General features: G+C 34.6%; 2 protein-coding genes across 2 annotated transcripts; one reads left to right on the top strand and one right to left on the bottom strand.

Moving 5' to 3' along the window:
- The first annotated feature begins 1,483 nt into the window (after positions 1–1,483).
- LOC133704372 (uncharacterized) lies at positions 1,484–15,241 on the top strand. Its single transcript, XM_062129181.1, has 14 exons — positions 1,484–1,640; positions 3,812–4,357; positions 4,903–6,120; positions 6,227–6,554; positions 7,001–7,250; positions 7,332–7,548; positions 7,666–8,018; positions 8,162–8,707; positions 9,033–10,230; positions 10,519–10,869; positions 11,154–11,391; positions 11,699–14,355; positions 14,449–14,597; positions 14,691–15,241. Exons 1-14 carry the CDS (start codon positions 1,515–1,517, stop codon positions 14,965–14,967), a joined length of 8,454 nt encoding a protein of 2,817 aa, XP_061985165.1. The 5' UTR covers positions 1,484–1,514; the 3' UTR covers positions 14,968–15,241.
- Positions 15,242–18,899: 3,658 nt separating this feature from the next.
- LOC133704373 (protein SLOW GREEN 1, chloroplastic-like) lies at positions 18,900–19,932 on the bottom strand. The gene has a single exon (XM_062129182.1). It carries the CDS (start codon positions 19,645–19,647, stop codon positions 19,168–19,170), a length of 480 nt encoding a protein of 159 aa, XP_061985166.1. The 5' UTR covers positions 19,648–19,932; the 3' UTR covers positions 18,900–19,167.
- Between the last annotated feature and the right edge of the window lie 7,319 nt (positions 19,933–27,251).

Raw genomic sequence — 27,251 nt, 5'->3', positions numbered from 1 at the left:
TTTTTATCCCTAATTAAAAAAACATGACTACATATATACTAATGAGTTTTTAATTTTATATTTATAAAATAAAATATTATTCAAATATTTATATAATAAACTTTAATATAAACTAATAACCATCATCACCAACAACCAACAACAAAGAGAATAGAATCACGCGTATAAGATGCCAAAACAAAAAAGGAATACCTTTGATTCCTCTGCACGAGACATCTCCTATGTTTTTTATCCTTAAACTGAAACACCATTTTTAACTTCAGATCAAGCTATTATTTTGTTAACTATCTTCTGTGATAAATGTTTTTTTTTCCCTCGAACTTAAACCGCTATTTTAACTCACAACAATTTTCTATTAATTATTGAAACCGCTACGTGCTGTGAAGATTCTATGAGACCCTCACGCCCTTAGCCCATCAAAATTTTACACGCGGTTCGCATGTATTCATAAATTTATTTTTAGTTTGTTAAAAAATAAAATGTAAATAAAAAAAAACAAATTCGTACGTGATCGCCCGAGTTTCTACTTTCTCGAGGCAAATTACAGACCTAGATTTTTACCTCTTGAGCCTGATAGACAATATTCGATTCATTCGTCGTTGTCATGATGGACAATATTCGATTCACACATCCGTGTCATTTGTTTCTCAGCAAAAACCTTTTTTCGAACAAAACCTAGAAGAATCCTTCCAATACTTTTGACGAGCTGATATTAGTTTATATTCTTTAACATTTTATGCATTTTAAATTGGTCATAATAATTTAGTTTAATTTTTTAAAAAAGTTATTATAATCTTAAAAAAACATTCTGATAATAATTTGTTAGGCTAAATTTAATATTAATATCATAAAGTTTCCTGTTCAATAAATATATTTTGAAATTAAAAAAATGTAATCCAATTTGTAGTGGAACTGAAGTCAAGAAAGTAGCATAACCTGAATGAAAACAAAAAATACACATAGATGTTGAAGAATTCTTTTTTAAAAAAAGTTATACAACACCTTACTTCAAAGGAGTTACATTATTGATAAAAGAAAACAAATTCTCATAAACTACCCATGACATTTCCATGTGGAGAAGGAGCGCAAGAAAAAAAAAAGGAGCTTTTTGAAGTCAAGAAAGGAACCAGAATACGAGAAGACTTGAGGGAAGACCGACCTTTTATTTTCTTTCTCCAGCGATACGAAGAGAAGACTTGTTTCCTGGGACTGCCTTTTTCTTTCTCAATAATAAAGAAGCTACACTCCCTCTTACCTGTAATAAAGGCAACGCAGAGATGGGATAATGCTTGTCTCTTTCTTTCTTTCTTTCTTTTTCTCTTTGAATCCATAGCCAGGGAGCCTCCGTACTGCATTGTATAGTCAAGGTTATTCTTTTCTTTCCTTCGGTGTTTATACCTGTTTCTTTGTGGCGAAGGAACTCCCCCCCCCCCCCCCCCCCACAACCTTTTTCCTTCCTTTATAAGTTTGAAAGTAGGAAGCTCTTTTCATCATCGCAGATAAACGAGAAATTGATGATGGAAAGATCAGTGAGTTCAAGCAAGATGATGAAGAAGAAAGAAATTACTAATGATCATGGCTTCGTTGACACCATTTTTTCATGGTCTCTTGAGGATATTTTCAATGAAAATCTTTTCAAGGTTTTTTCCTTTCTACCTTCTATTTTCATCATTCTCTCTTTAGTTATTTATTTTGTAAAATTAGATTGTTGGCATGCGATTATTATTTGCAGCTTTTGGATTATTTTACTGTGCAGTGAATTGACGTTTCCTTTATTAAACAACTTCTTGATTTAAAAAATTATTTGGTTCTTACATCGATAGTGGGTTAGACCCTTAATTACAAGTCCATTCCATTTTGAATTGCACATTGCTTGCCCTGAACGTAAGCTGAGGCAGAGCAGCTCTAACTTACCATAAAAATGAAGAGTTTTGGAAATTCTTTTAATAATGGATCGAGTTTGTTCTTGCATGTATGCTTGGTGTCAAAATATTTTTTAGGAGTTGACAATTCGTAGCTGTTTAGATAAATGTCTTAGTCTTAATGCTACTACATGATTGATTAATTGTGCCAAAACTCGACATTGATACCCACTAGACCTGTTCATGGTTTGGTTTGAACAACAAAAACCAACTAAACTAAGTAACTTAAATTTTTTAAAATTTAAATCAAACCGAACCGAATTTTGATTTGGTTAAATTTGGTTTTTTAGCTTTAAAACCGGGAAACCCAATCTTCAAATTAATGAGTTTTTTTGAATTTTTTTAAATGGATTTACATTAAATTGGGCTTTTAAATTTTTTTGTTGGACTAAGTTTATAGACTTTTTAATCAAAACTCTTTAAAAATTTTTAATTTAGTTTGGTTTGTTATAAGTTTTTTAATCAAATTAGAAGATTGATATTTTTTTGAAATGCTTATACCAACAAGAAATTTGAAATGCTTCACATTTTGCTATCTTTAATATGCAAAGAAATAAGCTATGAAAATTCAAATCAATACAATATACAAGATGCATGATTAAATTTGAGGACCTTAAATTAAAAAAGATCACACTAAAAAAATTTACATTAGCAAACAGATACGTTAGCAACCAATAATAAATTATCATAAATATCAGCATAATTTGAAGAAAAAAATCCAGCACCAGCACTATAGCTGCATCCAAAACTTCTAGCAACATCAAAAGTTAAAAGATTCAGCAAAGATAATGCTATAAAGAAACACTAGCAAATTAGCTACATATTAGAGTTCAACTATTAAAAAAAATTAACAGTGCAAAATTTTAAAAGGAATTAACAAGGTAAAGTAAATTAATTACCCAAAACAATTATATTTCAGGATTACACCAATATCATCAATACAACTTACAAATTAACAATCAGTTGAGTTTTTTAAATTTTCACCAAATTCTATAAAAATATAAATTCATGCTAGATTCAACATATGTAAATAAATGATATTATAAAATAACTACATTTAAATTTGTAAAAGAAATTACTTTACTCAATCATCTCAGAATTTTCAATATAATCCATGAAGATTCTGATATTGATTGGAATTGGTGCTAAACTAAACCAATTCTAACAACAAACAAGTGCTTACATTGTCGATGGAGATAAAGAGTTTCGAAATGGATCTAATATACGACAGTCAGTACTGAAAGCTGCTTCAGAAACAATTGTAGATACCGGGATAGCTAACACGTGTTGTGCCACCTTAGAAAGAATCTTGTATTTTATAGCATTACGCCTCCACTAACCCAGAATATTTAATTTAAAATCATTAGAATCCTCACAATTATCACCCAAATACATTCCAACCTTATTTTTTTTGGATACCGCCTTCTTCCTCTAAATGTTTTTTCAATTGCGAAGCTAAGTCATCTAACATATCATTATTTACCACCATTAAATCAACATTAAAATCTTCATTTATAAATGTGTAATTTCCAACACTATGAATAACCTTAAAATTCTCATCAAATTCATATAATTTTATATAATGCTCAAACAAAGCTTAGCAAAATATATTGTTGACATTTTATGTGATGCAATGGCGCAACCTGTTAAATAAATGTGTAATTTGATTATACATTTAAATGTTGTTCAGTGTTGTTTATATTTTTGTGAAAGCTCCTCAACTTTGAAACTAGTCGCTGTGTTCCCTGGAAATAATTTTGTTGCAGTTGAGCTGTCCTCGCATCGTGTAAAGAGATTAGATTATTGTAGCAGCGGAATATTTGGAGATAGCATGTTTTGAGGTGCCTTCATGTCCTTTGAATGACCTCGTGTTTTGCTTTCCTTTATAGGTGGAAAATATTCCAGAGTCATTTTACTCGGTTGGGCATTATCTTCGATCATATGTAATTCCTTTATTGGAAGAAACCCGTGAACAATTGAGCTCAAGCATGGATATTATTTCCAGAGCACCGTTTGCTGAAATGGTTGCTTTCTTTGAGGCCAAGCCCCACGGCACATTATTGTATGATGTTAATATTGATTATTGGAGAAACAGATCCCGTGGCAGTGGCAATGAGCATTACAAAACATTGCCCGGCGACATCGTTATTTTAACAAGCGCTAAACCCGAAAATGTCTCTGATTTGCAAAGGGTTGGATGGACATGGACATTTGCTGTGGTCACCAGAATAACAGGAGATGAGACCGAGGATGCTGCTACATATACTTCTTTCACAGTCAAGGCGCAAAAAGACATTGAAATTAGTGATGGACTGCACAAATCACTTACTGTGATTTCATTGACTAATATAACAACTAGCAAAAGAATATGGAATGCACTCCACATGTTCGGAAACTTGAATATCATCAAAGAGATTCTGCGCACTGATTCTGTGGTAAGAGATATATGAATGTGATTACTGTCTCTAGTATCATGTAGATTTTGCATTGCCTTAGGTCACATGTAGAAGCTATATTTTCACACGTGGAAACATGGAGATAGCCAGTTTGGCTTAAAATATGCTATTAATTTCCAAATCGTTCGAGGGATGGATTGGTGGTATTCAAAACCAAATTTGGAATAAAGCCGGAGAAAATGGATGGACTGATTGGTGGATCTGCTCGCTTTTCTACTCGTATCATCATTTGAGCTTCTTGCTTGGAATGTAAAGTAAAATGTTAAAAAAATTATTTTAATCCAGTTTGGCTTAAAATTATTCTTGTACCCTCACGCTCTCGCTTTCTCTCTCTATAGTTTTTTCTTTGTAGTGTTTTTCTCTATTGACTGTCTTTCTGTAAAATAGATGTGCACTATCTTTCTACTACTTTTTTCTGTTATATAAATTTAGTTGCAGAGACAACTTCCAGGAGACGAATTTGTGTCTGTTTTGCATGTAATATATTGTTTTGAACTTGATTGAGTTTCCATGTTGGATAACAGGTTGAGGAAAATTGCAACCAATATTCTATGCGGGAACGTGCAATCTATGATGAGAATGTTGTGAATTTGTCATCTAAACTGAATGAATCCCAAGGCAAGGCGGTTTTGGCATGTCTGCTTAAAAAGCAACGCAACCATAAGTCGACAGTTGAACTTATTTGGGGCCCGCCAGGGACCGGGAAAACCAAAACAGTCAGTATGTTGCTCTTTAGCCTCCTAAAAATGAAATGCAGAACTCTAACATGTGCCCCAACCAATGTTTCAATTACAGAAGTGGCCTCTAGGGTGCTCAAGCTGGTCAAAGAATCTCATGAAGCAGATTCAGGAACCGATTCTTTGTTTCATTATGTGGGAGATATTCTTTTGTTTGGGAATAAGGGCAGACTCAAAGTTGATTCTGAAACTCAGGAAGTCTATTTGGATTATCGTGTCAAAAGGCTTCTAGAGTGCTTTGCACCTCTGACTGGTTGGTGGAATTGTTTCAATTCGACAATTGATTTTTTCAAAGATTGTGTTTCTCAGTATGCCGTTTTCGTGGAGAATGAACTAATCAAAATGCAGGAGCATGATGATGAAAATGAAGATAAAAGGGAAAACTGTAGCTATCAAGCTGTTGACCTCAAAGGAGAGCTTAAAACGTTTCTCGAATTTATGAGAGATGGATTCCGCTCTACTGCATTACCTCTAAAAAAATGCCTCACTTTATTATGCACTCACATACCAGAAACATGCATTCTCAAACATAACATTCAGAACATCGTATCCTTGTTTGGGTCACTTAACTCTTTTGAATCTTGGCTATTCCATGCGGCTGTGATTTCTGATGAATTGCATGAAGTTTTTTCACACCCAGAGTTAGATGAGGATTCTTTCCAAGGTTTTAATGATATATTGTTGCGGTTGAGACTAAAGAGAAGTGAATGCCTTACTATGTTGAAAAGAGTGTGGGATTCTCTCCGCCATCTGGATCTTCCAAGTGCTATGAACAAGCGGTCAATAGAGGAATTCTGTTTCCAGAAAGCAACCTTATTTTTGTGCACAGCTTCTAGTTCGTATAAGTTGCATTTGTTGCCGATTGAACCACTGGACTTTTTGGTAGTTGACGAAGCAGCTCAGCTAAAAGAGTGTGAATCAACAATACCCCTACAACTTCCTGGTATTAGGCATGCTATTCTAATCGGTGATGAGTGTCAATTACCAGCTATGGTCGTAAGCAATGTAAGAAAATGCTACCTCGTTGTTTTATTATTGTCTTTTTTGTTGAATTGAATTTTAGATTTGTTACTTTCTACACTATTGGCTTCTTATAGCTTATGGTTCTTAGGTTTGTGATAAAGCTGGCTTTGGAAGGAGTTTATTTGAAAGGCTCAGCTCATTGGGTCATTCAAAACATCTTTTAGATATGCAGTACAGAATGCATCCATCCATCAGTTGCTTCCCTAATTCAAAATTCTACTTCAATCAGATCTTAGATGCACCAAATGTCAAGGCTAGAAGTTTTGAAAAGCATTATCTTCCAGGGCCAATGTTTGCTCCCTATACATTCATAAATGTATTTGGTGGAAGAGAAGAGCTAGATGATGTTGGGCATAGCAGGAAAAATATGGTTGAGGTAGCCATTGTGCTGAAATTACTGCGAAGTCTGTACAAAGGTATATGATGCAAGAACTTGAAGTTTCTGTTACCATCGTGTTTAGGACTTTTTATATATGATTACAGCCGAAGGCTTGGAATTTTTCTGTGCAAACTGATGCTTACAATTTTTTTGCTTTTGCATGTGAGGAAATTAAATGATCTTCAACTACCAAACTTTCTCTGACGGTGTTTTCATCTTGCATTAAAAACACTTGTATGACTGTTTAGCTCCTTTAAAGTCAATGCTTTTTGACATCTTGTTTTCAGAGAGACTAATAATAGAGAAGTGAGACAATTCAAATGACCTTTCACCTTTGAAGAAAGCATAGACACTACGAATTTGATACTTTTCTGTGATTAACTTTTGGCATAACATCATTTCATCGAAACAATTTCTGCCACAAGATTTTGCTATCATTTATTATTATTATTATTTGACATCCTTTGATGTTTCTGCATGCAGCATGGAGTGGAAAAACGGTTAGAGTTGGTGTAATATCTCCATACACTGCTCAAGTTGGTGCGATTCAAGAGAAGCTTGGTAAGAAGTATGAAAACATTGATGGTTTTTCCGTAAAGGTGAGTTCAATCGATGGATTTCAAGGTGGCGAAGAGGACATCGTAATAATATCAACCGTGAGATCCAATACAGGTGGCGCAATTGGGTTCATGTCTGATCCTCGGAGAATTAATGTTGCTCTTACACGGGCTAGGTAGTGCTTCCAACTAGCTCTTTCCTGGTGTCTTTTAATTGTTCTAACGACAGTTCTTACCTTTTTTTAATGCCATTTCAGGCATTGTCTTTGGATTTTGGGGAATGAAAGAACCCTATCAAATAGTGAATCTATTTGGGAAAAGTTAGTCCATGATGCTAAGGAACGGAATTGTTTCTTTAATGCTGATGAAGACAAGGATTTGGCCAAAGCCATTTTAGAAGTCAAGAAAGAGTTTGATCAGCTGGATGATTTGATTAAGGGAGAAAGTGCACTATTCAGAAGTGCTAGATGGAAGGTATTTATCTCATAGTTACGTTTCTGTCATCCATCATATTTGTATTCTGGCAGTCCTTATGGCAGATGTTTGTGTTAAGCATCATAGTTATTTTCTTTTGATATTTGTGCGGTCCAGGTTCTTTTCAGTGAATACTTCAAAAAATCATTTGGCAAACTAGCATCAGTAAGAATGAAGACACTTGTTCTGTACCTTCTACTGAAACTTTCCAGTGGCTGGCGTCCTAAGAAAAGGAGTGTGGACTTCATTTGCGGAAGCTCTTCTCAAATCTTGAAACGGTTCAAGGTTGAAGGACTTTATGTAATTTGTTCAATTGACCTAAAGAAGGAAATATGCTACAAACAAGTTTTGAAGGTTTGGGATTTATTACCATTAGAAGATATTCCTATATTGGCTAAACGTCTAGAGGGCATCTTTGAGACGTACACTGACGATTTTATCAGTCATTGCAATGAGAAATGTCTAGAGGGGTATGCCTTTGCAATATTTATTCTATCTCTAGTTGTGCACTTGTGTTCCTAAATAATTACATAGAAATTTGCTTCAATTTGGCTGAAACGGTTAGATTTCCTTTTCTTTTGTTGAGTTTTTCTTATTGTTTGTTTTTTTTCAGAGATCTGGAAGTTCCAAAAATTTGGACAACCTCTTTTGATATTCCCAGATATAAGAGTTGCAGCAACAATGAAAAAAGAAGCAATTCAAATCCTGATGGTCCTGATGGTTCCTATTATGTAGAGAACTCAAAAGTGAGTGATAGTTTGTTGTTGATGAAGTTCTACTCATTATCTTCTGGGGTCGTGAGCCACTTGCTTTCTGACCGTGATGGAAGAGAATTGGAACTCCCATTTGAAGTGACTGATGAAGAACTCGAGATAATCATATTCCCAAGAAGTACATTTATACTAGGACGATCAGGGACTGGTAAAACGATTGTTTTGACAATGAAGCTGTTTAAGAAAGAGCAACTATTTCATACGGCATCAGAGGGATACTTCAATACTTCAGAGGACAGCAGCAGGAGAAACAATGTTGCTGATGACATTAAATCTGTTGGGGATGGTGTTGGGGATGCCGAAGAAACAGTCTTGCATCAACTTTTTGTGACAGTCAGTCCAAAACTCTGTTATGCCATGAAGCATCATATGATACAATTAAAAAGGTTTGTATTGTTTACACTCGACGCTGGAGCTGATACCTCCAGGTTAAATTTTTTTCTTTCAAAGTGTGCTTTTCATGATGCAACTTGTTATTGAGGAAATTTTATTCTCTAAAACAAGCATTTGTTCATATGCATTGCTGGATTGAACTTTTAGAAATTTATAGCAGGCCCTTAAAATTAGCTTAGCTTACTTCTGTACTTCATAAGCATTTCTTTTTAATCAGATCACCGCATTCCATTATTGTTAAACTTCGGAAAATTCATCCTAAAATTACCCTGCTTTCTGTATTTGTTTTCTTATATGAGCCTTGTTGTGTGTGTACAGCTTTGCCTCTGGTGGAAAGTACTCAGCAGAAGGGAGTTCAGTTGATATGGAAGATATTGATGATGCAGCACAATTCAAAGATATTCCAAACTCTTTCTTAGTTATTCCTCCAAAGTCATACCCACTTGTTATCACTTTCTTTAAATTTTTAATGATGCTTGATGGAACAGTGGGTAATTCGTACTTTGAAAGATTTTCTGACATGAGGCAGCTTTTGCATGAAAAAGTAGGGAATTCAGGATCAATCTCAGCACAAACTCTTATAAAAACAAAGGAGGTTAACTTCGAGAAGTTTTGTGCAGTTTATTGGCCACGTTTCAATGAAAAATTCAAAAAAAAGCTTGATTCATCGAGAGTATTTACTGAGATAATTTCCTATATAAAAGGTGGCCTGCGAGCTGGAGAGTCTTATGATGGCAGACTGAGCCGAGAGGATTATGTTATTCTGTCAGAAGGTCGTATATCCACTTTAAATAAGCAGCAGAGAGATTTAATATATGATATTTTTGAAGATTATGAAAAGATGAAGGCAAAAAATGGTGACTTTGATATGGCTGATTTTGTAAATGATCTTCATTTTCGTCTTAAAACTTACAAGTATGAGGGTGAGGCGATGGCTTTTGTCTATATTGATGAAGTCCAAGATCTTACAATGAGGCAGATTGCTCTCTTCAAACATATCTGTAGGAATGTAGATGAGGGATTTGTTTTTTGTGGTGATACAGCGCAAACAATTACTAGGGGGATTGACTTTAGGTTTGAAGATATAAGATCTTTGTTCTATAAGGAATTTGTTTTAGCATCAAGGCGTGTGGGAAATGACAGAAGCGAGAAAGGTCAAATATCTAAAATATTTCATTTGAACCAGAACTTCCGTACCCATGCTGGTGTGCTCAAGTTAGCTCAGAGTGTTATTGATCTTCTTTACCGTTTTTTCCCTTCATTTATTGATGTCTTAAGCCATGAAACAAGTCTTATTTATGGGGAAGCCCCTATTTTACTTGAATCTGGGAATGATGAAAATGCAATTGTAACTATTTTCGGGAATAGTGGGAATGTGAGAAGCAATTTTGTTGGGTTGGGAGCAGAGCAGGTCATATTGGTGCGGGATGATGCTGCTAAGAAAGAGATTAATAACTATGTTGGGAAGCATGCTCTTGTTTTGACTGTTATAGAGTGCAAGGGCCTAGAATTTCAGGTCAGTGGTTTACTGTACATCTTGTTTTTCCTATTTAGAACATTATCTTTATCATTTGCACTTTTTTCCAGGCGTGTCAACACATTTGATCACCACATCGATAATTTTTACTATGCTCGTAACTTCAACCTTTCGATAATTTGTTCCTTTTTAGTTCTGAATTGCAGTGCCGGAGAGCGGATACTTTTTTTAAATCTGATGGATGCTTACAATCTTGAAAAAACATCACATTTCTTTTAGCCACTGATATCTTTACCCTTTTAACTCTTTGCCTCATCCTTTTTTTAGGATGTCCTCTTGTACAACTTTTTTGGCTCATCACCTTTGAAAAATAAATGGAGAGTTGTCTATGAGTTTATGAAGGAACAAGATTTACTTGATGCCAATTCCCCATCCTTTCCAAGTTTCAGCCCAGCAAAACATAATGTCTTGTGCTCTGAGTTGAAGCAATTATACGTTGCTATCACTCGTACACGGCAAAGGTTGTGGATTTGTGAGAATGTGGAGGAGTTCTCCAGACCAATGTTTGACTACTGGACGAAGAAGGGCCTTGTCCAAGTGAGTAAACTGGATGATTCGCTTGCCCAAGCAATGCAAGTTTCTAGCAGTCCTGAAGAGTGGAAGTCTCAGGGTTACAAGGTTTGCTTCTTGTTATACTAATGTAGCATTTAACTTATAATTTCTTGATTTTGATGTTCTTAAAAAAAATTTATATGCAACTCTATTTAATTATTTTTTGTGATTGATCAAAAGTTGATGCATTCACTTGGTTTATTGATTTCAGTGATATTATATGTTTTCAACATCCCATTCCTACTTGTTTGAAAGGACATAAAGTGTCTTTCACATTGCATTCTTGTCGTCTCGCCATGCTCATACACGTGTAACTTGCCTTTTCCTTACCTTTTGTTGGTGTCACACAGCTTTTACGTGAGGGTACATATGAGATGGCAGCTATGTGCTTTGAAAGAGCAGGGGATGAATATGGGGAGAAATTGTCCAAGGCTGCTGGGCTTAAAGAAGCTGCTGACATAATGCATAGTTCAAATCCTGAAATGGCTGCTGTTGCCCGTAGGCAGGCTGCAGAAATTTTTGAATCAATAGGCAAGGCTGAGTATGCTGCCGAATGCTTTTACATGTTGAAGGAGTATGATAGGGCAGGTATGCTTTTGTGCTATCTTCACTTCCTTTTCAGCGTTTTTACAGAAACATGAGCTGATCGATGGAAAATATATTTGACAGAAAAGTCTTGCCACCACTGTTATTCTGCACCTTTGGTTTTCTACTGTTTCTGTTAGTTATGACCATTGCCTGTGTCCCTTGTACACTGAATTAATATTCTTCATTGCAAATTGCACCATCTTTTCTGTGAGAAAATTATTTATGAAATTCACAGATTTGCAGTTCACTGCATGATCTTAACCTTAAGTTGCAGTTATTACCGAGTAGGATTTACTGGCCTCTGCAGGTAGGATTTACTTGCAATGTGGGGAATCTGCAATGGAGAGAGCTGGAGAATGTTTTTTTCTTGCTGGAAGTTATTGTTCTGCAGCTGAAGTATATGCAAAAGGCTGCAATTTCTCCAAGTGCTTGTCTGCGTGTACCAAAGGAAAACTCTTCGACACGGGCCTGCATTATATACAGTACTGGAAACAACACGGGACTGCAGATCAAAGAAGCAGAGAAATGGATGCAATTGAACAAGAGTTTCTGGAAAGCTGTGCTTGTCATTATTACGAGCTCAATGACAACAGAGCCATGATGAAATATGTTAGAGCTTTTGATTCCATGTCTTCAGCTCGTACTTTCTTGACTAATTTAGGGTGCCTTGATGAGCTTTTGTCATTGGAAGTGGAATCAGGGAACTTCCTGGAGGCGGCGGGCATTGCAAAGCTGAAAGGTGAGCCTGTCCTTGAGGCAGATCTACTGGGCAAGGGTAGACATTTTAAGGAGGCATCATTGCTTATTCTGTGGTTTGTGTTTGCAAACTCTCTGTGGTCAACTGGAAGCAAAGGCTGGCCTTTAAAGCAGTTTCTTCAGAAAGAGGAACTTTTGACAAAAGCTAAGTTACTTGCAAAGGATGTGTCAGATCAGTTTTATGAGTTTGTTCACACAGAAGCTGAAATTTTATTGAATAGCCAGCACAACTTATTCAAGATGCATCAATGTCTTGAATCTTCTCAGAGACATGGTAGTATCAGAGGTGAAATATTATCAGCTCGAATGATTCTGGACATGCATCTTCATTTAAATACCTCAAAGTATTGGTGGGAAAATGACTTAGTGTCTGATTTAGGAAGGTTGTCAGAGAGAAACTTTTTGAAAAATCAGGTCTCTACTGAGACGCTTGTTTACTTTTGGAATTTTTGGAAGGATAAGATTGTGAACATATTCAAGTTTCTTGGACGTCTTGAAATGCAAGATGTAACTGATTATGGAGATTTTGGTGAATTCTGCTTGAATTACTTGGGCGTGAAGAGACAGTTTAATAATCTGAACGCTATCTATTTTCTGATGATCTCGGATGCTCAGTGGGTGAGGGACATACCCAGAAAATTTATTCGTAGGAAGGGGAACTTGGTTTCTGTAGATGTTCATCAGTTTGTCACTGCTGCTCAGGGTTATTGGTGTTCGGAATTGCTTTCTGTTGGCATGAATGTATTAACCAATCTTGAAGCCCTTTACAATTTATCAGTTAGGAATTCGTTGTCCCTCTTCTGCCAAAGCAGGTCTCTTACTCATATATATGAGGTGGCAAACTTTCTTTTGAATTGCCAGTTTCTAAGTATTGAACATGGTGATATCAAGGCACTGCGGAAATTCATTCGGCTGGCAACTGGATGCTTCTATGATTGCATCTATTCTAGGGACTGGAGAGAATCACTGAAAGAGAATATGATTTCGTTGAGGAGAACTGAGATTTGTAGGAATTTACTCAAGGAAGTTATCTTTGAAGATGTGAGCTCAAAGAACAATCTGTCTTATGCGCAACTTGAGAACAATCTGTCTTATGCGCAACTTGGAAGGATCGCATTGATGATTCTTGGTTCTGGTGAGATGGTATGTGAACCATATGAGAAGATGGCAGATGGTTTACAATGGAATTCTTCATGGAAGGCATTCATTGAGGATCTCTGTAGGAATGTGAGCGAGGTGTCCTATATTTGGAAGTTGCATGAAGCTCTAGTAGATACTTATAATGCCAACTGGAGGAAAGGAGAGTATATCTTGCCTGGTTGTTTCTTATACATGATTGAACGCCAACTAATTTTGTTATCCTACTTCCAAGGCTATTGTTTTACAACAAAGTCTTCTTTTGTGGAATGGCTTATCTACCAAGAAGGCCATGGGAGTCCAACTTTTGAAAGTTGGACGGGACTTGCACCCCAATCTACAGAAAGCATCCTGAAGTTTATTGTTGACACTGTTCAGCTGTTGCTTTATAATGAGAAGGATATGATGGAGTGGATAAGAGTATCAGAAAAGAACGTGAAGGTCCTGAATGACTACCATGCTGTAGTAGTGTTGAGATTGGTTGTCATAATATGTTTAATTTATGTGAACTTTGGATGGTGTGAAGGCTTGCTTTCTGACTTGCTGGGTAGGAAGTATATCACCAAAAAACTGCCAAGTCAGTTTTATGATGCCATCCGGAAGAGGCAGAAACATAATTCTCTGAATGTAAATCCAACTGTGGTAGCTGAAGCATTTAGCAAGATTGGCAATCCTCTGGTAGTTGTGAGTTTTGGTAAAAATTGCTCAAGATTTTTATGTCCAGATGCTATTTTTGTGGACATGAAGGTCAATGAAAGCAAAGACAACGTATTAAGAGTCTTGTTTGCAAAGACTGATGCTACAGCTCAGGATCACACGGGAGCTGTTGAAGCAAACACTAGGAGCTCATTCAAAGGAATAGTGTCTCAGGGCATTGAAGATCTGGGGAAGATACCTGAGCTTCCATCTAATGTTGGAGATACGGCTAACTGGAACTCGAGTTGTGGGAAGAAGGATGAGGGTAACCCTCCATTGAGCCATGAACGGCTTTGGGAAATATTTGAAGCACTAAAATCTCCAAACCATGGAGTAGATGAAAGAAGCAATATTGCATGCGATCCAACATTTAAGGTAATGCTGCTTTTCGAATTATTTTTTATTTTTTTAGCATGCTCAGAGACATGGTTATTTCTTTCTGCTAATCATTTTATCATTTATTTTCAGGTGGATATAGACAGAATTACTTGCCTTTTAAAAGCAGCAATTGATGGGAATTTTCAGAACCCTCCCGGTGTTGATAATAAAAACCTGCTTGAGGAAGCTTCCACCATGCTTCACGAAATGGGGCAACTTAATGCTGCATTAGAAATGAGGTCAGTGTAAACATGATGCCTAGATCCATGGTATTTAATGAAGTATTTCATTCTACTTGCTATGATAATATTTCAAGTATATTTTATTTTCAGGGAACCAGAACATGAGAGCGACATTTCTACAATTGGAGAACTTCTCGAGAAGCTGCAGTCAAGAAGGCCAAAAATGGAATTTTTCCTAAGCCAGATATTCTTGCAACACGATGAAAATCTTAAAAGAGAGATGTCAGAGAGAAACATTGCGTCAGATGGCCAACGTGATGAGGAATGTAATAACAGCAAGGCTGAGGGGAGTTGCGTTTCTGCTAAAGTTGAGATAAACATTTCACAGTGTAATGTTGAAACCGGAGGCAGCAATCCTGATATATAGAACAGGGGGAAGGGAAACAGCAAGTCTAAGAAAAACAAGGGAAAAGGAGGGCGGAAACGCAAGGAGCCTTAAACCTTTAACGAATTAAGGAAATAATATTTCTCAAAAAAATGACCTTTTCTTCTGCATTTGTTTATAGCAGTGTGATTTTTCCTTTCCTTTTTTTTTTCCCCTGTATGGAGAAAGAAAAAAAGAAATATTATGAGGTCATAACACCTACAAAAAACTTGAAATATACTTTAATTATTTTCAATTATTTATGTTGACTTGTTCATCTCTCCAGTGGCAGGATCGTCAATGATCAAATCTTACACCATACAGCCTCTCAAGATAAAAGGAACTGTTCCCTCCATGCAGGCATCCTGAATGTGCAACTCTATTAATATAAATCACTTGAAAATCTTCTCCATCTTGCCTCATCATCCTCCACCTTCACTACCATGACATAATAACCTGAAAGAAATTGCAGCTCCAACTCCCTGTGATGCACATCTCTAACAAAGCCAATTGTCCAGTAAATAATTATATCATGGAAGATGCAGCCAAGATCTCACCAGATTATATTTATCACTAGCTAACTGTAAAAACTCAAGAGTCTGGCAGAATTTCTAGACTGGCTGAAACTCTGATGAGAAAGACAAAATAGAGAAGTTTCAGTTCAGCTTATAGCCTGACATGAGCTTAAAGGCATAGTTCATCTATAAACTCAACTCAAGGAAACCACAAGTCTCCTTTTGTATGGCATGACCCAAAAGGCCCTCAAAAGTGGTGGCGATTCCAAAGATTGAAGGTCTAAGTACACCTGTGGCCTTGTCATTGTAAAGAACCAACAGGAGGGCCTTTGGTCAATTTTTTCCCAAAGTAATGGCGCATCCACTGCATAGTTCTTGTGTAATGCTAGCAGGAATGAGTACACACGAATGAATAATCTATATAAGCCACGTGCAAACTAAACAAATTTCAATAGCAAAGCAACCAAGACATAAGAATCCACAATTCATGCCACACTCAGCAACCCTTCACTTTTCACAGTAAACAAAATTCAATAGTATAGAGAGCAAGTAATAAGAATCCACAATTAATGCCAAACTTAGAAACTCTTCAAATCAAAGTGAAGTAATCCAGGAAGAAGCAGAACAAAATAACAAAATTTTCCTAGATGAAGAAAATTAGATTGACAGACTGAAAAGAATTCCAAAAGCATGATGGAGAATACAAGCCATCCTAAAAAACGTGAAAGCAATATCATGAAAGAGCAGCCCAATCCTGCCGAATATGGGCAAGGAAATTCCCCTAAAAGCATACAAACCATGACGCAACAAAGAAGAAATGAAAACTATCCTATCCAAAACAATTGTCTTGAAGTGCACCGGTTTATTAAAATTCTATCACCGGTTTATTAAAATTCTATCATTTCTCTCCAACCAGGAACACCATTTAGACATCACAGACAGTACAATACTGCAAAGAGGAATAACATTCAATATGCAAACATAATAAGCTGTGGAGAAACTTCATTCCTAGGGTCCCCTCTCTATTGCTAAAATGGCATTTGCTCTGAATTAGAACTTTAAGTACCACTCACAGAGCTTTAGAAAGTGTTCCTTTAAAATTAAAACAAAATTGAACTGTGGAGACAAATCTCTTCCTTAAATGCACATCATGGAGGTTGGATTATATCAAATACTACAAGAATGCATCAACTTCCAAGTCATGGGAGATTGATAATTCATTAAGGAAATCAGGAAAATCTGTGCAGCAAATATATTATCTAACTTATTCCTAAAAAAATTCCACATTTCAAGATTGATTCGAAGAATATTTTAAAACCACAATATTCCAAACACAAGAAATGCAGGCCAACAAGATATCTTGTCACGACCCGAATCCCGGGTCCATGATCGGCAACGCAGGAGCGGTGCCGCAAGGATACCCCGCCCACGCTAAGCCTCAAAACAAAGGATACCCCGCCCACGCTAAGCCTCAAAACAGACATATCAAAAGAATAATTTATTCAAAAATACACAGCATTTCATAATCTTCAGAAATATTATATTATTCAAAACTGATGAAATTAAAAGATAGTTTAAAACTCCTCATCAATAATTAAAACAAAACAATTCTCCATAATACTCATTACATTGTCAAAAATCCAAACTTAATTAAAACAAGGTAATAGTGGAGTGCCTAAGACATCAAATCAAACAGTCTTGAAAGATAAGCAAGGCATACCGACCCAAAACTGAAGAAGCAGGAACACTCAACAAGGTTCACCTGCTATCACAAACTAAGAACCTGAAATAATATTAAGAATGAGGGGTGAGTTCAACCAACTCAGTGAGGGAATAATAATTAATATACATTTTAGATATTCTTGATATTAATAGTTTGCAAGATCATTTATCTTGATATACATATACATATACATACTAAACATATCATCATAACGTAATGGACTACATGTCAGAGAGCACCCGAAGGTGACCAGATGAAACTCAAAAGTGACCAGATGACACCTGAAGGTGACCACTGTGGGATGATCAGTCACTACAGGCTGATGCCTCTCTCACCAGCTAGGTATACAGAATACTATGTGCACACAGGCTAACTACTCTCCGTTAGCATGGAGTTACTGACAAGTCCCATATCAAGGCATAATAGATATTTACAGAATCATCAGAGAAACGTATATCATATAACATAGAATCTAGTTTGATAGATTGCGAGTGCAAATTCAAGAATAAATGAGTACTCAGAAAATAAGCAACATATATAAATATTCAAGAAATTAACGAGTTGTACTCATTATATAATCAACATACATATTTACTTATCATATATGCATATTAAAGATTATCCCACTCATCCGGAAAATATAGAATTAAAGGAATGTTAGACGAAAGACCCGAAAATCCTATTGAGGATCGTTAGGAGAACCTACAACAATATGAAAATATACTCAAAAGCAACTTAAACAAAAGATCCCAATGCATAATAAAAACCAGGTTTAGTCTCCTAATTTTATGGATTAAAACGATAATTTTCCAAAACAGGGACCAAAACATAATTTTACCAAAACTGGACCAAACTATAAATACATAACCATACTGAAATTTCACCCATGAACCATCCTTAATTCTGTCTAGAACGAACCAGGGACCGAATTGCAATTTTCATAAAGTTCAGGGACTAAAATGTAAATTCCCAAAATTGAGGGACCAAACTGAAATTATTCCCAATCAATTATCAAACTGAGATTCATCATCCTTAACCTCATAATAACACTATCTAGAGTCTCAAAATACAATTAGGGGTCAAATTATAATTTTCCTAAAGTTTAGGGACTAAATTGTAATTTCACAAATTGAGGGACCAAATTGAATTTTCGTCAACTTCAACCTCAAACCCAGAATTTCACAGATTACCTACTGTCATCTCCTGATTTCTAACACAATTTCACTATTCAAACAAAATCATAACTCAAAATCATCATCTTTACCTACAATCTCTCACAATCAACTAATTAACCAATTTCTCACAACAATCAACCCATAACATTCCAATTAATCCATCAATCAAACCCAAAACACAATATTCAAAACCCTAACATTTATGAAAACAAAAACTTAAAGAACACTCATTTATACATAATCTTACCTTTAAACTTATTTCCTCCAATTCTCTTCTCCTTTCCTTATCATTCCCTCTTTTCTCTTCTTCTTCCTCCCCTTTTCTTCTCTTCTCCCGTCAGTTTTCACTCTTAAAACTTCACTCTTAAAACACAGCTCTCTTCTTCTATTTTCTTTTTTATTTATATTTATCAACACTTTATTCAATTACTACAATACACCTTATTCATTTATACTTATTTTTAGCCTTTAAGGGCCTTATTGCCTTTTACCTGCTCCTCTTATTTCAAAACATCACATATCTTGTTTTGCAAGTGAAGCCAATAGTTTTAGCATTAACATGGAGACAATCCTCAAAAGGAATGATCAAAACCATTGCTGTGGTAACAATGCAAGTGTTACAGCTCTATAAAACTCAGTTCTTTTTTCTTTGTTCCTTTTAATAATCCTTGGTGAAACTTCAGCCACGTTTCCAGATCAATCCTAAACTAAATGATATGGAGGATTATTTCCCAAAAATCCAATGTCATTCTCCAAATCATTATTACCTCAAAACTTCAAAAGCCAAGACTCAGTTCTTCTCATTTGACCCAAAAAGCTTCATCCTTGATAATGAGGTCCTCAAATACCCCTCCACCTCAAACTTCTTTGGCGAAAGCTCACGATACTTGGCAAACTGCTCTTTTGCCTCCTCATTTCTATCAAGTAAACTATATATCATCCCTCTACAAAAATAAGGCCTGAAATCTTTAGGATCCTCTTTTGACAACTGTTGATAACTCTTCAGCGCCTCCTCCACATTCTTTTGCAGGAACTGTATCTGTGCCATAATCAGCCTCACGTCCCTCGCTTCTTTCACGTTATTCTCCTCTTCTGCAATATCTAAAGCCGCTTGTAACCTTCTAATAACCGCCTCTCCTTCTCCACAGCGGTCCATTAGTAGTGCATTCTCGAACAAAGCCTCAAAAGACAAAGGATTTGCGACAAGAATTTCTTCAAACACATTGCGAGCATCTTGTGCACGACCCGTTTCGTTCAGCAATCTTGCCATTAAAAACTTCCATTCAGTTACCTCCGGTTGCGCAGACACTAAAAGCTTTATAATCTTTAAAGCCTCTTCGTCTTGGCCATTTTCAAGTTTTTGTTGTAAAAGTCATTTCAGAGACTCGATCGCTTCAGCATTAGATTCAAGGAATGCTTGTAATGGCGTTGATTGGTTTTCTTAGCCTTTTAGTTAGGTGGTGAGTGGCGGTAGGTGAGAGGGCGGGAAGGTGCTTGATAGTTGAGAGGAGACAGGAGGAAGGAAGTTCTATTCCACCAATCACCGCATCAAATATAGTATAGTTTCACGCATCATCGTCATAATAATAATATATACAACTGGCGAGTTGTAAGAAACCTGTACTCTTAATTTTCAGTATTTTGCTATTTTTAATTTTTTGCAAGGTTTTAAATGGTCATTGATGAGATAGTGACATATACGAAAACAACGATGAACCCAAAATCAAATGGAGAATAAAAATAGAAATCAGTAAATCTTCTATTATTTGCCTGTTAGTTTTTTGTTGGAGATTATCACTTAACTCTTAAGCAACCATACAACTGAATGATGTATTCATAAAAAATCATTTTCCTATCTTAATCTCTGTGCTTTTTACGAAATAATTAGTTTATTTTATTTTAAATTTTTACTTAATCTTACTCTTACTTTTCCTTGATAATTTAATTGTTTTTTTTTAATTTCTTCTAAAGTGTCCTTCATTTCTAGTCAATTTTTCAATCCCACCTCCTAAAAAATCAAAAATACTTAAAAAGGGAAGTTCAGATGTTTTACAAAAAGTTAACAGTCAACTCATGATATCAAGCACCTACAATTTTACAATGGCGGAGATGAGTATATCATAGGATCAGGAAAAAGATATTTTTTACCGTATATAGTTTCATGTTCCAAGCCTCTTTGTACCACATTCGGAACAGAACTTGGAGGTTTCTCTTAGATATGGAGCTCCACATTCATTCATCACAATACTTCGGAGGACTCGTAGGCTGCAGTTTTTGAAAGGTTAGTAAACACACTACTGTCATGTTCTACGTAAAACTTAAACGCACTTTTCAACTATTTTTATGGCATAATGCACAAAGAAAAAGAGATGGAAATATTAAAAAAATAAAAATGATTTAATATCTTATCCCCACTAAATAATAACAGCAAGTGCCTCAAGAACAATTTTCATCAGAGGTACCAGTTAGCTTTGTCTGGGTTCCAAGCAAGCTCCAACTATCCGCTCCTGATATGCTGGCATTGCTCGACAGTCTAATCGGATAGAGGCATGCCAATCTCCAGCGCTATTTTCACATCCTATTTCGATTTCCCTTTTTAAAGTCATGGGATTTTTTTATTGAAATTCAAGAAGAAAATAGAGGTCTTCTTCTTCTTATTCTTCTTAATCTTAACACTTTTAAAAAATGAGGAGAATTCTTGTATATTTATCTGCTTTTAAGAGAAATTACCTTTCTTTGCTTTTCTATAGAAATTCGTTAGTCCTTCATTTTCTCTTATTCCAACAACCTTAAATTTGTCCGCTAGTGTAATTTCTATGCTCTCATGTTGCTCCATTAGAGCAGACATTTGAGAGTGGCGGGTAGAAGAAATCGTGTTAGAGAGTGTGGTGTTGATAGAGCTTGTGAAATTTTAATGGGCAGCTCTAGTTTCGAATTGTATTCATAATAATCATAATATGGAGAAAGCCCTCGAAAACTTAGGTTAGAGCTGATTACTGACTTGGTCCTTGAGGTGCTCGGTAGGCTTAATTTCGAGGAAAAGATTGCGTTCAGGTTCTTTATGTGGCCAGGGCATCAAGAGAATTATTCCCAAGAGCCTTATGCTTGTAATGAAATGTTGATATTTTGACTAGTACGAAATATAAGAAGCAGCAGTTTCGAATAGTCTGTGGCATGTTTGATTACTTGAAGAGGAATAACAAGAATGTGGTTCCTGCTGAGTTTTTGTAACCATTATGAGAAGTTATACCGAGAAGTATCTGACCGAGTCCAGAAATTCGCCAAGAAGAAGAGGATAAGGGTCGAGTGCAGCCCGAAATGAATGCCTTTAACTTGTTGGATGCTTCATGCAAGTGTATTTTGGTCGAGGATGCCGATGCATTGTTTAAGACGGTGAAGGACAAGGTTAAGCCTGATGCTAATACTAATTACAATTAATGTATTGTTTTTTCGCTGGTGTGGAGTTAGGAATCCGACTAGAGGAATGGAGGTTTTGGAGGAAATGATCCAGCTTCGCCATACTCCTGGTAGTTTTACATACACAACTTCCATTGATGCACTTTGCAGGCTTTATGAAAGAATGATTGAAGTGGGTTGCTTTCGTAGTGTCCAGACTTGTAATATGCTGATCTCAATGTTTTTTGAAATGGGTGATGTTGATGGGGCATTTGAGGCTTGGCATGAGATGGATAAGAGAGGCTGTGCACAGGATGTTGTTGACACTTGTATTCTGATGGTCGATCGATGCGCTTTTCAGTTACAATAAAGTAGAGGATGCATGTTTTCCGGTAGAAGATATCGTGAAATTTCCATATCAGAAATTTGACTCTTTTCTGATGCAGCTTTCAGTGATTGATAATATCTGAGCCATCCACAGGCTCTAAGAGCACATGAGGACATTCTATAACCATCCCATGGCAATACACTTTGCACTAAATGAAAAAAGAACCAGCTTGAGCGTCAGAGGGAATTAAGTAAGGCAATATTTTAAATTACCTAGAAAAGTAAAGAAACATGCTTTTGCGCTTTTGTTTGCTAGAAATTATTTTTTATTTTAAAATGAATTTTAGAAAAGTATTTTCTGATATTTGATAATGTAATGAAAAATAAATTGGAAAATACTTTTCAGTTTTTTGTTATGTTATGAAAAATGAGCTGGAAAATAACTTATTAATGTTTTATTTTTTTCAAGTTTATTAAAATAATGAGGAACAAATCTTACAAATTAAAAAGTTAAATGAGAATGAAATTGAAAAAAAATATAATTTCATAAATTATCTCAGATAAAATAAATAATAATCAAAATAATAGAGATCAAATAAAAAATTAAAAGATGAAGAAATTAAAATAATAATAATTAACATTTTATAAATTATTTCAAATAAAATAAGTAACAATTAAAAGAATGAGGACCAAATTTGATAGATAAAAAATTTCAATAAAAAATGATAAGAAAAAAGCAAATAACAATTATAAAAATAAGGACCAAAGTTAATATAAAAATAAAGTTTTAAGTGATGAAATTAAAAAAAAATATTTAAAACAAAATATATATAGCAATTAAAAATTTGAGGATCAAATTTGATATAGTCAGCAAATAATAACATTTCTAAATTTTTCAGAATTTTCGGAAAGTGTTTTCCGTCCAAATTTTTCTGGAAAACACTTTCCTGAAAACCAAGCCAAATTTTTCTTTGACTGGAAAGTGTTTTCTATTGACCAATTTTTCTAATGGCAAATAAACACGTGAAAGTTTAGAACAACCAAAAGGGAAAACACTTTTCTGAAAATCAAGTCAAATTTTTCTTTGACTGAAAAGTGTTTTCCGTTAACTGGAAAGAGTTTTTCTTTGACTGAAAAGTATTTTTTATTGACCGGAAAGTATTTTTCATTGACCACCTTTTCTAATAGCAAACAAACATAAAAAAAATTAAAAAAATACTTTTTCAAAAATTACTTTCCAAAACAAAAAAAGAATCACCTTAATGTTCTTATTAATTGTTGCAATAATTTAAGTTGCACATGAGATTCCTCGTTCGAGTAAATTAGTTTTGAGGAGAGGTTTATCATCCTGGGCTGCGAACAAACTCCTTCAGCGCTAAGTATTCTACCGACAAAGATTGCAGTTAACGAGAAAAGATAGTGCGGCCTTTAACCCAAAAAAAAAAACTGATCATTATTAACTTAAATTAAGGAAAAAATAATAGTACAAGTAAGTAATCATGTTATTCCAAGGTGTTACATTTTCTAATATTATAAAGGATTTCGAGAACAGTTTGATTGTTTCTCCACCATCCTTTATCGGATTACTATTTGGTTGCATATTCAAGATTCAAACTTTAATTATACAGGAAATGACCTCTTAAGATCTTCTGATGGCATCAAATTATGGTGTAATAAGAAATCTTAGGTAGTCTTCTTGTTGTTTGCTGTAGTAGATCAATTTTTTTTTTTTTTTTTTCTTTTTTATATTGCTTGTATTTCTCTTTGGCTATTCGTTTTATGGCCTTCTCAATATACTCTCGATGATTATAAAAAAAAAAAAAGATTTCAAGATTCATTGGCATGCCCATGTTATGTCATTGGACGACAGTGTTTCGTCATTCTATGACAACATCCATGACAACATTATAAAGTTTTATATATCGTATATGGGAGGCCCTAATATCTCTGATTTTATATCCACTGTAATTCATTGGCATGCTCCATAATTATTACAAGATCATATATGCATTCCATTCCACCAGATGCAATAAATCACGAATCGATCCATCGTTATTGTTTTGCTTGGTAGCTCCAGTGATATCCAAAATCGCTAATCCAGTAATAAGAAAGCAAATAACAGAGATCGAGCCCCTGCAGCAAACCCAGCTAGAGCATTCGGGAATGGCAAACCCAGCACATTATTTGGTCGAGTGCATGCGGATGTTTTCTCAGGAATATGAGTGGAGTTTCCTGCCATCTTCTTGAAGAGATTCTTTGCTTACCAATCCGACAAGACCTCGACCAAGAAAATCCTAGTCGGAGTCCATTTCAACAAATGTAATAACCAGGCTTCAAGATGCATGCCAGAATAATCTTGCAACCATCGATCATGGCGATAGCATCCAGAAAGAATTAATCCTTGCATTCTAAAGATCCAACTCTCGACCACATACTAATACAATTATCAGAATTGTTGGATTTTCAAATATTACTTTGAGGAGGTGTTTATTATTATTATTAGTTTGCCTACGTACATAGCTTTATGATATTTTTATGATATATAATTGTCAAACCCATTCATGGTTTCTGAGTCACTTCCTCATGGGTCAGCATTATATATATATCCAGTACACCAACAGAAAGGGATTTATTCCCTGCCACTATAATCAATCCTCTCCTTCTAAAATATAGTTCGGTATTGTGTTATTTTTTTAAAAAGCATTTTTTAAATTATTTTTATTTTGATTGATGTATTAATTTTAAGTGTTTTTTTAATGATTTTAATGTGTTTATATTAAAAAAATAATAAAAAAATTATATTAATATATTTTTAATTAAAAATACTAAAAGTTTTTTATATATATAAAAAGTGACAGGGGGTTTTAAATGTAATTGACATATTCCTATATTATAATACCAAACACTTACTTACTATAGAAGAAGAGGCACAAGGAATAATGGAGAGAGGAAGGGTATAGATGTTTCGTTTCATCATGAGCAGAAGGAAAGTGACGGTGGGTTTTGTTTTTTTTTTTAAAAAAAGAAAATAAAAATAAGGTTTGTATTATTAAAAGTATTTTTGAAATGTTGTTTTTAAAGTTGATTTTAAAAGAAATTATTATTGTAACAAAACGAATAGTCTCCCCTCTGATTTTTTTTAATATTTTTTAGAAACTAAATTTCATTTATAATTTAAAACCATACCATAATATAAAAAATAATCTAACCAATGAATTAAATTTAATTTACATTTAAAAAAAACATGGTAACAACTACATAACTACCTAGACAAATAAATGTTGATTCTTATCATTATATTTTTATAATTATTAAATTTGATTTGAAAGTTAACACAACCAATAAATTAGATCTCGGGTTACACGTTGATTAAGATTAACAAAGAAAACATAAATATTTGAGATTTTAATTATTCATTTAAAAAAAATTAAGAAACGTGAGTGAATATATATTGTAAATAATAAAATTAAAAAATTACTTCAAAAAAATTTTATTCAACAATGAAAAGATATTATCTTTTTTATTTTAAATTAAATTATTAAAACAAAAAATATTTCTTATTTTTAATTAAAAAAACACGACTATATATAACTAATAACCACCACCACCAAAAAGAGAATAGAATCACGCGTATAAGATGCCAAAACAAAAAGAATACCTTTGATTCCTCGGCACGAGACATCTCCTATGTTTTTTATCCTTAAACTGAAACACCATTTTTAACTATTGTACCCGCTACCTTCTAACTTCGGTGATAAATGTTTTTTCTTACCCTCGGACTTAAACCGCTATTTTAACTCGCTGGATAAATTTTCTTGCAGTCCCAACAATTTTTCCATTAATTACTGAAACCGCTACGTGCTGTGAAAATTCTTTTAGACACTCACGCATCTCTTCTATGTTTAGCCCATCAAAATTGTACACGCGGTTCGCATGTATTCATAAATTCATTTTTAGTTTGTTAAAAAATAAAATGTAAATAAAAAAAACAAATTCGTACGGGATCGCCCGAGTTTCTCGAGGCAAATTACAGAATACAGACCTAGATTTTTACCTCTCGAGACCCGGCTCGTATCGCTGGTCAACCAGCCTGATAGACATGTTTATGGCCCGTGTCATTCGCATATTTGTTCTCTTACTGGCCTTATCTTTTTGCCTTTTGTCAAAGATGAGCTCGTCGTTGTCATGATGGACAATATTCGATTCATTCGTCCATTTCACAGCAAAAACCTTTTTTTGAACAAAACCTAGAAGAATCCTTCCAATACTTTTGACGAGCTGATATTAGTTTATAGTCTAAACTCTTATCGATTATATATATAAAAATATTTCTTATTTCTAATTAGAAAAACACGACTATACATATACTAATACTAATAAGTTTTTAATTTCATATTTATAAAATAAAATAAAATATATAAATTAATAAGCACCACCAACACCAACAACAATAAAAAGAGAATAGAATCACGCGTATAAGATGCCAAAACAAAAAAGGAATACCTTTGATTCCTCAGCACGAGACATCTCCTATGTTTTTTATCCTTAAACTGAAACACCATTTTTAACTCAGATCAAGCTATTATTTTGTTAACTATTGTAGCCGCTACCTTCTATCTTCGGTGATAAACGTTTTTTCTTAGGAGCGTTTGGGAACGCGGCTGCGGCTGCGTTTCTAAAAAAATTGAATTTTTTTATTATTAAAATTTAATATGATTTGTACGTTTTAGATCGTTTTGATGTGCTGATATCAAAAATAATTTTTAAAAAATAAAAAAAATTATTGACATGTATTTTAATACGAAAAATTATTTAAAAAACACCCACAACCACACTGCCAAACACGCACACCCTCGAACTTAAACCACGATTTTAACTCACTGGATAAATTTTCTAGCAGTCACAACAATTTTTCTATTAATTACTGAAACCGCTAGGTGCCGTGAAAATTCTATTAGACCCTCACGCCCTTAGCCCATCAAAATTTTACACGCGGTTCGCATGTATTCATAAATTTATTTTTAGTTTGTTAAAAAATAAAATGTAAATAAAAGAAAACAAATTCGTACGGGATCGCCCGAGTTTCTACTTTCTCGAGGCAAATTACAGACCTAGATTTTTACCTCTCGAGACCCGGCTCGTATCCCGGAT

This window comes from Populus nigra, chromosome 10 (assembly GCF_951802175.1).
Source record: "Populus nigra chromosome 10, ddPopNigr1.1, whole genome shotgun sequence".
Lineage (NCBI taxonomy): Eukaryota > Viridiplantae > Streptophyta > Magnoliopsida > Malpighiales > Salicaceae > Populus > Populus nigra.
The sequence above is the reverse complement of the archived record's forward strand: the minus strand, read 5'-3'. Positions and strand labels throughout refer to the sequence as shown.

What these genes read in the sequence shown, in the direction of transcription:
- LOC133704372 (XM_062129181.1), top strand. Translation starts at nt 1,515, where the DNA reads ATGATGGAAAGATCAGTGAGTTCAAGCAAGATGATGAAGAAGAAAGAA. An exon ending in CATATGATACAATTAAAAAG is followed by an intron (nt 8,708 to 9,032) that starts GTTTGTATTGTT and finishes GTGTGTGTACAG; the next exon opens with CTTTGCCTCTGGTGGAAAGT. An exon ending in AATGCTGCATTAGAAATGAG is followed by an intron (nt 14,598 to 14,690) that starts GTCAGTGTAAAC and finishes TTTTATTTTCAG; the next exon opens with GGAACCAGAACATGAGAGCG.
- LOC133704373 (XM_062129182.1), bottom strand. Translation starts at nt 19,647, where the DNA reads ATGGCAAGATTGCTGAACGAAACGGGTCGTGCACAAGATGCTCGCAAT.